Source organism: Macrotis lagotis, chromosome 5 (assembly GCF_037893015.1).
Source record: "Macrotis lagotis isolate mMagLag1 chromosome 5, bilby.v1.9.chrom.fasta, whole genome shotgun sequence".
In the NCBI taxonomy this organism is placed as follows: Eukaryota; Metazoa; Chordata; class Mammalia; order Peramelemorphia; family Peramelidae; genus Macrotis; species Macrotis lagotis.
The window spans coordinates 272,402,444-272,418,597 of NC_133662.1; the positions used below are offsets into that span (position 1 = coordinate 272,402,444).

At 54.7% G+C, this 16,154-nt stretch overlaps 1 protein-coding gene across 1 annotated transcript in view; it reads right to left on the bottom strand.

Annotated features, from left to right (window-relative positions):
* COL18A1 (collagen type XVIII alpha 1 chain) overlaps window positions 1-14,365 on the bottom strand; it is a 128,421-nt gene extending 114,056 nt beyond the window's left edge. Inside the window, exons 1-2 of the mRNA XM_074189938.1 lie at window positions 14,285-14,365; window positions 14,072-14,184 (exon numbers count right to left, since the gene is read on the bottom strand). Coding sequence (XP_074046039.1) covers window positions 14,072-14,129 — 58 coding nt within the window. The 5' untranslated portion in view covers window positions 14,130-14,184; window positions 14,285-14,365. The remainder of the gene's footprint in view (window positions 1-14,071; window positions 14,185-14,284) is intronic.
* Window positions 14,366-16,154: the final 1,789 nt, after the last annotated feature.

The window sequence follows — 16,154 nt, forward strand, 5'->3', positions numbered from 1 at the left end:
ACTCTTCAATTAGCCATGAAAGAAGGAAAAGCAGATTATTACCTCAAGGCAGGCTGGCGGCCTACTCGGCCTCCTCCTCTCCCTTCTCCTGATACTCTTATTAACTCTCCCATGGCCACAGGCCATGTCAGGAGCCAGGCTGGACAAAGTCCAGGTCCCCAGGCCTGGCCAATGCTTTCAGGAAGGGCAAAGGAAGGAATGGCCTTAGGAACCATTCCTGAAGCAGTCTCCCTGCTCTGACCTCCCTTCAGGTGGCCATCTGGCCTCTGCTTGCAAGCTTCCAGTCCAATCATGAGGCCATAGCTTGGCCTCAGCACATTAAGGCTTGGAGAACCTTCTTCATGGGCTGCCTCATTAAATCCACCCAGCAGCTCTGGGAGGGAGGGGGCAGCATCACTCCCAGTTTACAGCTGAGGAAACTAAGGCAGAGAGGAGCTCCATGACTCATCCAGGGTCACACAGTTACTAAGTGACTGAGCCAGATTTGAATCCCAAGGCCGGTACTAGAAAGACAACAACTCTTCAGGGAGGAAGAAGGAAGCACCAAGAATTCCTGGGAAAATCGGGGAAGCCTCATGAAAGAGGTGGCATGTGAAAAGACCCAGATGAGGAGGATGCAAGGGCTGGGCATGGGCAACACCTCCCCTGGGGGCAAGGCAGACCCTGTCCAAGGGCAAATTTCTGCTTGGCCATGAGAATGCTCCTCAGGTGCCCACCTCGCTCCAGGACAGGGCACCCCCTAAACTCAGGAGTGCTTAGAGATCCTCCCAAAGAACAAACAGGAGGGAGGGAAGGAAGGAAGAAAGGAATGGGGGAAGGGCCGGGACTGCCCTTAGTCCTCCCAAATCTCCCAGTCAATATTCCCTTCCCCTCCCCCATGGATGGTTTGCCTTCTCCAAATCTACTTCCAACAGGCCTAGGGCCCTGTCATTCGGGCCCCAGCAGGCCAGCTGAAGTAGGAGCTGAAGAATGGGAGCCTCTGGAGTTCATGGCTTCCTAGAAAGTGTGGGAGCTCCTCCCCCTCCTCCTTCAGAACCTCCACCCTGGGCCAGGGATCCTTAGCCTGGTCCTTCTCCTCCAATCCTGGAGAAGAGATAGGGGTCCCTCCAGTCACAGGGTCATGGAAATGAAGGTGACAGAGATCACAATCTTCCTCGGCCCTTCCCAGGGTCTCTTGTCTTTTTGGGTGATCTCTGCCCACATCCTCTAGGGGACTCTGGTGCAGCCCAGAGCAGGCACTGAACCTCTGCAGTAGTAAGTCGGACCCTTGCCATGGAATGCCACTGAGGTAGCGATGGCAACCTCATTCTGGGAACTTCACATCCAGACTCATGACTTCAAAGGTGAGAGGTCAAGCCATCACCCATTAGTTCCCAGAAGATCATTTTAATGTAATTACTCATCGGTGAGTCATATGGGATGGAAAGGAAGCCCACTGAGAGAGGCTCTAACGGGAGGCTGGGGTGGCCCTGACCAGTGGACAGCTCCTTCTCACTTGGGATTCAGGAAATATGGCTTCGTCAGCCCTGGGTTCAAGATTGGGAGAAGGGAAGGCTCCTTTCCCATGGGCATGGTGCTGCCTCGACCCCTAAGTTTTTACCACTTCAGGAAAATGAAGTTGGGGGCTCCCTCCTCCATGATACCTGGCTAGGCCTGAAACTTGATTTTAAGACTTTTCAGAAGTCCTTTGACCTGAGCTGTTCTGGCACCATTTCAAGGTCAGAGCCTTCTGCCTCCTTGGGCTGCAGCACTTCAATCAGAGCTCCTGCCAGTTTCCCATGACAGCAAATACAATATAAAGACAGACCTGAATTGAAATCCATCCCCAGGCACTTCCCAGATGTGTGACCTAGGCAAGTCACAGCCTCTGCCTCAGTTTCCTCAACTGTCACAAGAGGATCAAAACAGCATTTGCCTCCCAGGATTATCATGAGAATCCAATGAGATCATTATAAAGTATTTAAATCAGGGCTCACAGGAGGCCTCTAACAGATACTTATGCCTCCCTGTCCCCTCATTTTTACTGTGGTCATCACACAGTCCTGCCCCCACTTTTCAGTACTGCTTGGAGGAGACAGCACCATCCCTGGCAGCTTCTCTGGGGTGGGGGTGGGGAAGTAACATGGGGCTCCCAGGGCTGAAATCGAGGATGGGAGGAGGGGATCTCAGACAGGAGCATTCCGGGAGCCCAGATGATGAAAGCCAGCCAGGGGATGCCAGCCCCGGCCGCCTTGCCCAGGCTCCATTCTCCAAACACCGCCACTTTTATTCTAAGGGAAACCTAAAACCTCAGAGCCTTCTAGCCTGTCTTTCTCTTTTCACCACCAGGCCCAGGAACGGGGAATGGCAGCCCAGGGGAGAAGCTGCCAGCCAGTTACTACCCCTTCAAGTCCAGCCCTGGTACTAAAGAAGCAGGACCAACAACAAACAGGTTGCCCCCTCCCTCTCCCTTTGACCTCTTGGGAGTCCCTGCCACGTCCCTCCTGTGAGCTCCCCTAGCCACCTCAGGGTGCTCAGCAGCTCCCTCCACTTGATATAAGGAAAGGTAGCAAGTCCTAAAGACTTCCCTCTAAGCCTCAGTTTCCTTATACATAAAATGGGAATAACAATGTTGATGAAGGCAGTTTAGTTCAGTGGAAAGAACACTGGCTCCAAATCAAAGGTTCTGGATTCAAATGTGGTCTTCATTGCTTAATGCCTCTATCACCCTGAACAAGTCCCTTCCCCTCCTTGGGTCTGTCCACGGAGGGCATTGGAATGGATATCCTGGGAGGGCCCAACTGGAGGTCTAGCTGTGATTCCCCGCCTCTCCCGGAGAGAGGAGGAAGCTGAAGTGTTATTACAATTGTGATGCCTGACCTGCCCCCCCCCCTCACCCAGGAAAGAGAAGGAGGGCAAGAAAGGGCAAAAGTCTTTCTGAGAACCAATCTAATGAAAAGTGGGGAAATCCCCACTCAGAGACAGGGAGACCCAAGGCCTGAAGATCAGTGGAGACCTCAGAATCGTCTGGGCTGAAGCTAAGATGGCAGATGTGGGAATGGAGAGGGCTGAGCTCAGGAAACATCATCCAGGTAGATGTGGGGAGCCCAACTAATGGGGGGGAGTGAGAGCAGGGAGCTAGGAGGAGGCCGGGGCAGGAAGCAGAAATAGCAGAAGCAGGATGGGAGTGGGGTAGGAAGGTGATGCATTTTGGATACATTGAAATTGAGATCTCTAATGAAATGGAGGTGCACAACAGGTAACTGGGACCCGAGAAACACCGTAGGACTGGCCATGGGATCTGGCAGGCATCCATACAGAGATAGTCATTAATCCTGTTACTAATGAGGAAAGAGAGATAAAGGGAAGCAGGGAGAGGGAGGGAGAGTAAGACAGAGACACAGAGAGGCAGAGGCTGTTTCCATGGAGGGATGAGGACCAAAACCAGATCACAAAGTCTGAGGATGGCTGAGAGGAGAGAGGAAGTAGGGCCATGAGGGTGGGGTGGGAGTGAGGGCCATAGGTAAAGAAAGAGGTCAAGTCTAATGAAGGCTTCAGAAACCTGGAGGTGAAGGCCTTGGACATGTCCAAAGATACTCTGGTCTGAGGAACCCAACAAAGGTCTTGGCCCATGTTACCAGTGCCCCACCATCATTGGCACCCCTCCCACCATGACCACCACTACCCTCGAGGAACAACAGTAATCAAGACTTTTGTTTGCACAAAAATACCTTAGACTCAAAAGTCCAAGACCTCACCTCTTGGAGCCTTCTGGACCACCCCCCCTCCCAGAGTCGATGGGGCCCTGGCACACATTCAGCCACTGGATCAAAACATCCCAATGACATCCTCCAGTAGGTTTGCTACAGGGCTGGGAGGGCCAGAACAAGGGCATATAATAGGACTTAATGATTTCCATAGCATCTTGCTATCTCGTTGGTGTCTCATAACAACCCTCAGAGGTCAGCATTAGTACATTTTATCTACTTCAGGTTCAAGTCAGAGTAAATCAAAGACTGAGTTCAAGTTCAAATCTGCTAGAGATCCATCTTAGTGCAGAGGAGTGATGAGATCACATGTACATCCAGAAGATTCCTTTTGAAAGGCTTGGGGCAGGAAGACTGATGAGGAGGCCATTGGGATGGGCCAGATGAGCGATGATGCTGGAAGTCTAGGAAAGAAGGAACCCCATGGAAGAGATACCAAAACCTGGTCTCCACTTAAGGGAGGGGAGGGGAGGAGAAGTGAAGGCTAAGGGGACTCCAGGGATTGGAGACTAAAAGATCGGGAAGATGGTAGCCTCCTAAGCTGAGCTAGGGAAGTCAGGAGCAAAAGCAGGCTCAGGGGAGATCAGTTCACATGGGACACAATGAGAGGGTGAGATGCAGGGAGAGAGATCTGTCTGGCAGGGGCTAAAGATATGGGACCATGTGCTCCACCCCACCCACCAGAGGAAGGCCCCCCGATTCTTACTGAACAAGAATGAACCATGATGGTAGGGCTGGTGTGGATGGGCTCCACTATATCTTTGAAGGCTAGCCCAAGTCAACAAGACCACAGAGGCTGGGAAGATTCTTGACTATTAGTGCTAATAATGGCAGCTGTGGTTCCCCCTTGTGTCCCCTGAAATTCCACAGTTGATTGAACCAGTCCCCCAGCCCCAGCCCAAACCAGGACCATTTTATTCTCTGATTGGGAGGACTTGACTTCTTCACAGAAAAGACCTGGAACATTTTGAGGATAGCTTCCTTCTGACTCGGTATTTTCAGGACCCCACGGAACAGTCCAAATGAAGGAATCTCTACCAGTTAATACATTTTTCACCCAACAGCTCAGACAGCAGCTGCCAGGAGCCCCATGGGGAACAATGGCCCTAGATTCCCAGGACTGTGACATGCCAACAGGAGAGCCTGGAGACCCCAGAGGACAGGGATGGACTTCCTGGAGCAATTTCAAAGAGTAAACACACCCTGATAACTTTATTACTTTTGGGAGCCAAGGAAGAATAGACTGAATACCTCAAAACTGGCCAAGCATGACTCTGGTCATCCCCTCTGGGGGTCTGTTGCCAGCCTCCATCTCACACTCATCAAAGCCCATTCCAAAGCTTGGATTCTCTTTAAAGCAGTGTATTTGGTCGAGGAACGTAGCTCAAGATGAACAAAACAACAGACTTTAAGGAAACGAGGCCTTAAAAGTGAAGTTGGGATGAGACTTGGGACTCAAAAATCATACTTCTAAGCATGTTTGAAAAAAGCCTGATGGGAGGGGGACACCAGGTGCTTGCCCCTTACCCCGCCCCAGCAAAAGCTAAGACGCATTCCTCAGCTAACTATGGGACATGAAAGGTTCCATTCCTATGTGTCCCGCTACATCTGAATGAAAGATCTGCTAATTGGTTTTTATCAAGCTTCCCTTCACTCAGGAAAATGGACGCGTCCAAGCAAGACCGCCAGAGCCAGCTGGTTAAATCCCAACTCTGTTGTTTGCCCTATGTGTTGTTGTTTAGAGAGGGCCCTTCCAAAAGGTTAAGGAGCATTTAAAGAAAAATGATTCTCCACAGTTGAAGCCGAGCTAGGAGGTCTTGGAACCCAGAAGGCATGTTAACAGATTTCCCTGCTGGGAGGGAACCCAGAAGGGACAAAAGAGGTGATCAGACTGAATAACAAAATAGGAAGGAGATAGTTCCGCATTCATGGAAGCTCATGCGTGTAAAGGCCAGATGAAACGAAGGAGAAGGGTCCTGGAGCTGAGTCTGAGGGGCATGGGGTGAGAGAAGGAACAGAAGGGAGACCCTAAGTGAGAACAGACAAGAGGAGGTACCTAAGGGGGCAGGAATCTGGTCCAGGTGCTCCCTAGGGTCACAGAAAGCCAAGCAGCCAGGCCACCCTAGAGGACTTTGAGAATGCTGGCTTTCCCAGCCTTACAGAGAGCTCCCACCACGGGAGTGCGCAGTACTATGGACAGTGGAGGGGAATCACCTTATGGAGACACACTAGTCCAGCTCAGGTGGCAAAAGTGAGGTGGGGGACACTGTTCCAGGAGGCAGGAGCCCTGGCACCCACTTTAGTGCCTGCTGATCACATTAGGGAGCTCAAGCTTACTTCTTGACAAAAGCCTCTTCAGAGCCAAGGACTGGGACTCTCCCGAGACTGGGTTCAACTCTGGGGTTCAATCTCAGCCATGGGAAAGAAAACCTAACAGTCAAGTCATGCTTCAAAAAGAAAGGACCGATCACCAGCCCGACTTTCACGTTTATGTCCAATATAGGTCCTACAGGGGGACTTTAAAGCTTATTCATTCCACACACAGCAGGCACTAAAAATGCTTGGATTCTCTACTCATTTCCAAATAAAGGGGCTCTTAGTGATTGCGTGGGATGTTCTGGGCTCTAAATTGGGAGTCAGAAAACATGGACTGAAATGCTGGCCTTGCCATATATCACCTCAAAGAACATGAGCAAGCCCCCCCTCTTCCCTAGGTTGCCTCAGTTTCCTTCTCAATGACATGAAGGAACTTACTGGAAGGCTCTCCCAGGCTCTATCCAGCTCTTGTCCTAAAGTCAGAGGAATGATGGGCCCGATTTCCCCAGCCCCTCCCCCAAGGTTCCCCCCATTCCTGCTTGATTCTGAGGGGAGTTCTGCAAGGGGTGGGGGCTTTGTGCCCATTGCCCAGGCTATGAGAGAGGCAGCCTGAGAGACATGGCAAGCCTGCTCCAGTGAGCAAGATGGCCAGTGCTCTGGGTCACACTCAGAAGTGACCTGGGGAGTGTGCATCCAAAACAGTCAGAAAGCAAAAAAAGAAAAGCAGTGGAGGCAGTCTAGGGATGGGGTTGAGGGGCCCATCCTGATCCCCCCAGGCCCCAGGATTCTCTCCTTCCCCAAATTATTTTGGACCATTTCTCTGCCCATTTCCCCAAGCATTCCCCATTCCTAGACACACCCTATTAGAAGGGAAGCTCTTGGAAGTCCAGGAACTTTTCATATTTGTCCTCATAGCCCCTTCCTCATGGAGCATGACAGGAAACCCAAGTCTTGCTTTACTGGGCCCAAGCATCCTCACCACATCTCCCATGAATGCAGAGGGGACAGGAAAAAGGTGGCCTGTCAGGAATGCTTGCCCAGAGGTCTCCTTTTAATGGAGAAGATATTTTAATTAGGTAGATGTCCATCCGAGGATCCAGGAGTCTCTCTTGCATATAAACATGCCCACAAATATGCATCTACACACACAATACATGGAGACTTCAGTGGACACATACTGTATCTGCCCACACACGGACACACATGCAGACCCACATATGATGCACACTATATGCACATGTACTCACAGAGAGTGTTCTTGAAACAATCTAAGAGATGACCATTGCTCACAGTACAGGTGTGAGGCTTTTAAAGGTTCTACCCTCCAGGCTGGAGCCACAGGACCTCCATTGGGTTTTAAGGGCTGCCAGCTTTTGGAGGGTCTTTTCACTGTGGGATCTGCTCCCTCAACTGTACTCCCCTTTCAATGGAAATATCAATTACTATGTCGGAGAAGTAAAAAACCAATTCATTTAAGGGCCCTGGGGTACTGAGCCAAGCTATCAGCCAGTAACTTTTGGCATTGCCTCTTCTGCTTCTAGTACATTCCTTTGAATTTCCTCCTTAGTAACTGGCCAAAAAAAATCCAAGTGAATGAGCTTGTGCCCACCCAGAGATCTCTTTGGGAGCATGCAACAGAAGATAGGAAAGTCAAGAGTGCCAGAGGTTATGGGGCTGGGGACTGGAGCTTACAGTGGAATACTCTGAGGATCGAAGTCTGCTGCTCCCAGCATCCAGTCTGGACTCCCCTTGCCTCCACCTGTTCTCCCAATCCAAGCAACTGCCTGGGAAATGGACACTGGGGGAGGGGGGATTTGTGACTGTCAAAGGAGAGCTCTCTCCCAAAAGGACTTCAAACGACTATCATCATCATCCTCATCCTCATCCTCATCCTCATCCTCATCCTCATCATCTCCTTTTCGCTGCCTTACACAGGGCACTTCTCCCAGCATCTTTTGGGCTTCCTGTAGGGGGGTTGGGAATTGTTTGGGGGGGCTACCCTAGGAGCATCCTTTCAGCTATGCTAAAGTAGACCAAATGGGGTTTTTTTCAGTGCCCCTCGCTCTTGGACCTTTACACAGACTGTTCCCCTGGCCCAACCCCCACTAACACCCCCCATGCTTCTGGTCCTCAGTCCCTACAATCACTTGAAGGTGGGGTTGAGGTCAGGGAGAACCACCCCTTGAGGCAAGGGATTCTTTAGCTTCAACCTTTGCACCCCCCCCCCACACACACACAAAAGGAGCTTAATCATGGTTCACTCCTTCATGATATCACTGAAAGCAGCAGCCCTGACATCTGACTCAGACTGGAGGAAGGGAAGGAGAGGCAGAGCGATCCAGGGCAGTTCTCCATAGCTATCCATAGTTCTCCGAAGTTCTCTAAAGCTCCCGGATCTCAAGTCTGCACCTGCAGGCAAAGCTGGGTGCTGCCAGGGCCGGCTTAGCTGCAGAGCTCAGGGGCCCGATTCCAGGTGTTATCTAGAAAGAATATCAACTGGGGGGGGTTGGGGGGCTGCAACAGAAAACTCAACAAACTTCTGCCAAGAATCCCAAAGCCTCATCAAGAAACCTTCCTCAGGCAATGCCTCCCAGAGACCAATACGAGCCCAGATCCTTTCCTCAGGGTTCATGGGGTACTAATCAGGGTTTGCCAGAGGACCAGGACAGCTTCAGGGAGCCAATGTTATTGGGAATCTGGGGCCCCCAAAGAAATGCAGAACTCCCAGAATGTGGGACTCCAAGCATCCCCAGGAGAAGAGTTCCGTACTGTCCCAATACACCATAGGCGCTTAATGAATGCTTCCTGACTGACCAATAGACTGAGAGTGATCAGCCCTCCGGTCCCCAGCTGACTGTCCTGGGTGGGGTCACTGTCACTCCCAGGGAGCCCCAACACACTCAAGGGTCCTTTCTTACTGGCTGGCCCAGTAACCCATTCATTGTCCTAGGGAACCAAAGCCCTAACCCTTGAAATACTAAGCTCAAATTCTCAAGAACCCAGGACTCCTCTTTTCCAAGGACTTCCCCAAGGCCTACTAACTTCAGAGAGTTGGGAGGAGACCTTCTCTGCTGCCTTTCAAGCATGGGGGATGGGTGAAGGAAAGGTGAGAAAGGGAGAAAGTGACTGCTTAGCCCAGTCTAGCCAGTCTCCAGCAGTGGGAAGGCTCTCAGGGGAGACCTTGCCTTCAGGCTTCCAGAATCCAAGACCAGCAAAGTTCCTAGGGCCACCTCCTCACTCTGGGGCTTCCCAGGTGCTGACAGCAGAGGAGTGGACCTGCAGGGACATGCACTGAGGCCTCCCAGTCCTGGCTTATCAGGGGGATGGGAAGGAATGTGGCCCCTTCCCCCTCCAGTCTGATTGTTCCCTAGACTCCAGTCAAAAAGGACTGAAAGCCCTCCAAGGCCTTTGAGAGAAACAGAGATATCCTGGGCCTCATCAGGGCCAAACAGCATCAAATTCCAACAGTCTAGGACCCAAAGGGAGTTTTGCACCCACTCTGCTTAGCCCAGTAAGTTTCTCAAGAGGCTGCCAGGTCTGGTTCACCCAAAGATGAAGAGGCAGGAGGGCCCAGAAAAATGAAAGAAGTTGATTTTCTTAAGAATTGGAGGGGATATTCAACCTAAAAGAAGAGTGTCTCCCAGGTTTCCCCTCTTTCAGTTCCAGATGGAGGGATTTCATCAAGGTGTAGGCTTGTATCCAAAGTCTGAAGGAACAGGAGCTAAGAGGCAGGCCAGTCATTGCTAGACGCTGGCAACTTGGGCAAAGGAGCTAGTCTGCATCTTTCCTGGGACCTGCTGTGGCAGTCATTCTTCTCCGGAGAGCAGATGGAAAACCCTCCCAGAAGCTCAGAGCCAGAGGAATCCTCATTCATTATCTAGTCTGCCCGCCACCTGAACAAGAATCCCTCTATCTGCAACACACCCAAGGATTAGTCATCCCGGTTTTGCCAGCAGGCTTCCAGGCCACCCATTCCACCTTGGCTGAGCTCCCCCCAATCTAACCTAAACCTCTGCTCTGTGGCTTCCACCCACGGCTGCTGGTCCTGTTTTCCAGGTTCTGCAGAAGTCGGCTTGTCCGACTTCAGACACTGGAAGGCTCGGCTTGTCCGACTTCAGATACTGGAAGGCTACTCTTCTGCCCTCCCCAGCCTTCAAGCTCCGTCTCCTCAGGTCCTTGGTCAGCTCCCCCAATGGTCACTCAGTATGATCCATCAATATATGGCTGGGGCCTGCCTCAACATCCCAGACGTTAGGCAGACAAAGCCAGGGCTCTGGGTCCTCCCCCAACACACTTAACAAACTCTAGAGTATTTGAAAGTGTCCTTTAGATCCCTCCATGATCCTGAGCAGGTCCCTGACTGCTTTGAGTCCCCCAAAGCCTCCCAAACTCTAGTGGCAAAACCGGGGTTGCTCTGCCCCAGGAGAGAAGGCTTCCTTACTGTGGGACCAGTGACATCATGGGCTTAGTCATATTCCAAAGCATGAGGGAGAAAGCTCAGGGGGAACTACCTCCTCCCTTTCCCCCCAGGTTACATATTCTTCAGGGTAGTGTGCACACTGGCTTGGGGCTAGGCCAACATCAGAATCAAAGTGAAATAAGACTTCTAGGTTTCTTCAAATACAGCAATGAAAAAGAAATAGACTATTTTAAAACACACACGCAGAAAAAAAAGTCAGACCTAGAAAAACACGTTTTACTGAAATTCAAAACTGTTTTAGCAGACCGGGTTCAAGGATGTGTGAAATTCGAAGAGCCAGGAATGCTTTGGGCCTGGCCGCCAACTCTGACTGATCAGTGCCCCCACCACGTACTGCAGCCCCCCCATTTACCGTTAGGTAGTCCACTGAACTTTCTAGAGTCCCCCCCACACACACCTCATCCCTAGGTCCTCCACAATCCTTGCAGGGGCTGTAAGTCACAGTCCTCCAGCCCAGCCCTTCCACAAACCACCTGGGGTGAAGTGACTACTGCCCCAGACAGAAAGAGTAAATAGAATTGGCCTCCCATCTGTCTCTCTAGGGATCTTCCTTATCTCCCGCTTATGCACTGTACATTTAGTTCAGTTAACACTGATACATGTGACCTGGGCAAATCATTTCACTGAGCCTCAGTTTCCCTACCTTTAAAAGAACAGAGCTGGCCTAGAAGGTCCCTCAGAGCATGGAGTTCTATAGTTACCCTTAGGGTCCTCTTGTCTCTATGCTACTCCCCTCCCCCATCCATCCCCATAGTTGATTCCTACACATTTCTGCCCCCTGCAAGTCTTCTCTGCCTTCAAGGCCAAGCCAGGAGCCTCCACCTCTTGTTGCCTCGGCTAGCCCAGCAGGGAGGATTCGCACTAGCCTCCTATCTACAACCTTCAGTAGCGTTCTCCACATTCAGCCGCGGACCACCTTTTGGGGTGTAAGCTCTTCCAGGGAAGGGGCAGAGCTGTCTCTCCCCTCGCCATTCCACTTCCCATCCAGCGTCTTAAGAATCAGACATGGATCCAGCCAAAACCCTCTCCAAATCACCATTGGAAGTGGCCGCATTGGTACTGCCCGGGAAGCAGGAAGACGAGGCATGTAGAATGAGGGCGAGGCGGGCAGAAGCCTAGTCCTGCTTCTGCCCCCCTCAGCGAGGTGGCCCCAGGAATGACAGCAAGGCCCCCTGGGAGCTTCATCATCAGACAGAACACCAACCCAAAGCGGACTCCCCAACTGGATGGGAACTAGGCGGATGCCTGGATGGTGAGTCGGGGCCATTTCTGGAGGGGAGGCATCATCCTCTAAGGCTACCCGGCCCAGAGGCAGGAGCAGGCAGGTCGCAAGGATGGAAGCGTGGGGGGGGGGGCCCTCATCACCCAGGCCAGCAGCCAGGCCAAGATGGCCCCCCTGGCCAGCCTGTTCCTTCCCTGGTTACTTTGTTGCCTCTGTTGCCTCCCGGGCACCGATTGGTGAGTCAGGGAGCTGGAGGAGGGAAGCGAGACTGCCCAGGCCTGGCCTCTTTTAACCCTCGGCTCCCCAGGGGGAGACTAAACTAAGCCCACCACCTTGGCTAGGTGGCCAAGACTCACCATGTCTGCACCTGATGAGGCAGAAGCCAGAACTGGCATGTAGCAATTGCCCTCATCCTGCCGCCGTTGCCCACAAAAACCAGAAATCACTCTCCGTGGGCTCCCAGGAGGGCCTGGCCATACCTGGCTCCACTGGCTCCTCCTGCCCAGGTGGTGCCCAGCCCCAGGGGCTTCTAGCCTTGTTCCAATTACATTGTGTTCTCAATGCCCCAGCAATCCAGGACAGTTCAGTCCACAAGAGGAGAAAGGCTTCTCCAGGTCTGCCGGTGCCATGGATCCCAGGCAAGGAGACCCGTCCTTGCCTTGCAACTGCTCTGCCCCTGCCCCTTGGCCCAGTCTGAGGGACTGGGACCAGCTGGGCCATCTTAGCTCTGGGAGGGGTCCTCAGGCAAACTCAGCCCTCCAGATCATCCTGTTTATGCTGCTGAGATTTTTATGAGGCCTCCGATGTTCTTGAACTTGGCAGCTGAGCCTGGGCCAGCCGGGGCCAGGCCAATCAGCATTTTTTTCCTGCTTCGAGTTTCCCAATTCCTACCATCTTGGTCCCCGTGACGCCACCCACGCATAGACACTCATCTGCATTCACATACACATAAAACCCCCGTACACAAGACAGATGTGCCCCTTTCCTGGCATCTCACTGCCCTCCCCAACCCCGCCCCAGAGCTGCAGACTCCCAAGGCCACTGCTTCAGGGACACAGGGAGGAGGGCTCTGGGTCCACTCTGCTGACCTGGCCCAGGTGATGGGGGTCCATTCTCCTGGACAACAGACTTAAAGGCCCTGCCGCTTGGCTGGGCCCAGGCCCCCAAGGCCCCTTCCCTTTGTCTGAACTTCCCGCAAGCTTTTTATGTGGAAGCAGAAAGAAGAGCTCGCCACCTCCCACCCCCATTAGCACAGGCTGGAACAGGAAACAACTTCACTGCCCCAGGAGGAAAAAGGGGGGGGGGGCGATTTCAGATGCAAATTCGCTGGAGAGCGGCTTCCAGGGGACCTGGGCTGGGAGGCAGAGGCCCAGCCTCCCCCAGCCAGGTATTCCCAAACTCTCCCTGGAGCTGGAGCTGCCTAAGAGCCCTCCCCAAGGCCCTGCTGGCCCCAGCCTGGGAGGCTGCTAAGGGCCTGGAAACCCCTTCAGACTGCTGATTGCATTGACTAGGAAGGTAAGGTGCTGAGGGGTGCCAGGGCAGCGGCTGGCCCTGCCCCCCCACCTGCTGACCCAAACAGTGTGCACTCGTGGGGAGCAAAGGGAAGGCAAGGATGGGGCTACAGTTCCTCCCCCCACCTACTGAACACCTGCGGCCTTTGTCCTCAGGACTCCGGCTCCCCCAATTCTCGGACCAGGTTTATTCCTTCATCCCCCCCCATGTCCGGGTCTTGCCCTGGTCATGCCTGCCTTTCCAGTCATTAGTCAAGGGGCATGGCCTGCCAGGGAGGGTCCCCCGGGGAGTGGGCCCGAGGAAGGCAGGGGCAGGGCCCCCTCTCCATCCCCAGCCACCCAGAGGCAGCAGGAAAGAAGAGATTTGTCAGGGAGACAGCTGGGGGGCTCCCGGGGGCATCGCCCTCCCAGGAGCAGCTGGGGAGCCAGGGCCAAACTTTCCCGAGAGCGAGGGAGGAGAGGAGGGAAGGCACGGAGGGGGGCCGCGAGCTCCTGAGGGGGAGCTGCCCTTCGCCCGCCGAGACCAGAAGGTGCCCCCTCCTTGGAAGAGGAAGGGAGGGGGGCTGCCCCACTCGGCCTTGCCTCCCCCCAGCTGTCCCACCGCCCGCCGGGTCTCTTCCATCTGCGCAGCCAAACCGGGCAGTGCCCCCTCCCAGCCGGGCGCCCCAGCCCTGGTCTTCAGCCTTTGCGACTCCCGCCTCCGCCACCCTTGGGTCGCTCCGGACCCCGCAGCCAAGTGGGGCACAAGTGGGCGCGGAGGCGCCGGGGGGCAGCGCCCCGGGCCGTGCGTCCTTACCTGGCAGGGTGTAGGCCAGGGCGGCGGAGAGCAGCGCCAGCAGCGCCAGCGGGGGCATGGTGGGCGGCGGCGGCGGGGCCGGCTCCGGCTGCCCGCCCGGGCTCCGAGGGCACCTGCAGGGACAGAGGCCGAGGTGAGCGGCGGCCCCGCGGGCGGGGCGATCCCGGGCCCCCCCGGACCCCCCCGGGCCCCCCGGACCCCCGGGCTCCCTACCTGCGGGCTGCGGGACGCGCGGGGCCACCACCAGCGTCCGGGGCCCGAGAGAGCCGGCCGAGAGGGAGCCCCGCCGGAGCCCGCGAGGGAGGGAGGGAGGGGCCGGGGGCCGGCCCGGGCGGGACCGAGGGGCCCAGCGCCGCCCCCCGCCCTCCCGCCCCGCCCCCTCGGCTCCTCCGGCCGGGGGCAGAGGGGTCGGGGGATGGGGTTCGGGGGCCGCGGCGGCCGCTCCCCCGGGTCCTAGCGCTCCTCCCACCCCGGGCCCGGGGCCCCGGGGCTCTCCCTGACCCGCCCCCCTCCACCTGCGCTGGTCCGGGCGCCGCCCATTTGGGGTCACCGTCCCTCAGAGGGGAAACTGAGGAGCGGCTGGGGAGGAGAGCGGAGCCCGAGTGCCGTGGGAGTCGGGGTGGACCCCGGCGGGGCATCCGAGTCGCAGGTTCCCCTCTCACCTGGGGGGCCTAGGGGTCCCCCCAACCTAGATAGCTCTGGGGCAGCAGGGCCCGCCTCAGGGGTTCTCCCCGCTCTGCCCTCCAACTTGGACAGCTCCCCGCCCCCCAGTCGGGCCAGGTGGCCCCGCTCGGGGGGTCCCCAAGCCAGCTGCCTGGTGCCCTCGCGGCGGGCAGGGAGACTGAAATGGGGAGGTCTTGTTTGGCTGCTTTTGGTTTTTTAATGGGAGGAAGGAGGAGCATAGTGGGGGGAGAGGAAAACCTGGGGAGTGACACGGTGTCATGGATTGGGGGGGCGGGTTAGGGAGTCTGCTTATTGGGGTGTTCTTTGGGATTCTACAGCCTTGTGTCCCTTCCCTCTCCTGACTTCTCACAGCTAGTGAGTGACCAGGGCCCAAACTGTCCCTCTGCCCCTTGTTGGCAGGGCCTCTGCCCCCCCCAGGTCCACCCCCCCCCAACCAGCTCCCTGGGGCTTCCTCCCACAATCCCTTTTCCATGGAAGAGCTGAAAGGGACCTTAACCCACATTTGATAGATAAGGAAGTGTAGGGAGAGGGGGAAGGGCGCTTAAGTCCCTCCCTAGATCACTTATACTCAAACCTAGGTGGGGTGTGAAAGGCCATCTTGTCTAAGGCCTTCAGAGAACACAATCGCTCAGAGATTCAGTGGTGTCCTTCTGACTCTGGGGCCTCCTCTGGCCCACACCAGCACATACAGGTTTGTATAGTACTGGGGGGGCCCCCTTTGACCCGGCACCTCCACCCCATTCCCTGCCTCCATATACCTTTCCACGTGTAGCTCCTACTTTGACCTTCAATGTCCTGGAGACTCCTGTTGGCCTCAACCCCAAAGGGGAAGCCTCAAGATGAAGTATCTACATGAGAGTGGCCAGCTGGAATGGAGGAACGAATGGGTCTCCGGGCAAAACCAGAGACCTGCCGAGATACACCCTTTTTCAGGGAGACCTCGCCCTCCAGTCTCTGAACCAAGGAGGGGCACTGGGGCAGATAGAATCAAAACCATTCAATTGAACAAGTCGATGGCAAGCTTTCATTTTGTTAAGGCCCAGCCATAGCCAATGAGTAGAGGATGCAAAGAAAGGCAAAACCAGGGAGCCCTTCCTTAAGGAGCTCCCTGGGAGAGACAGTAAACAAACATCTATACAGGTGGGATGTCACCAAGTTAAGGTGGAGCTAATGGCAAAAGGACAACAATGGCCTCTTAGAGAATGCCTTGTTTGTATGAAGGCGTGAAGACAGCCAGGGACCCCAGAAAGAAGGTGGAGGAGGCCAGCAGTTCCCATTATCTCAGAGTTCATGAATCAAAGTAAAATGTAAGATGGCAAAGATAGAAAGGAGTCAGATTGTGAAAAACTTTGAAAGTGGTTGTTTGCTATGGTGAGGCAGCTGGGGGTGCTAGAGTCAG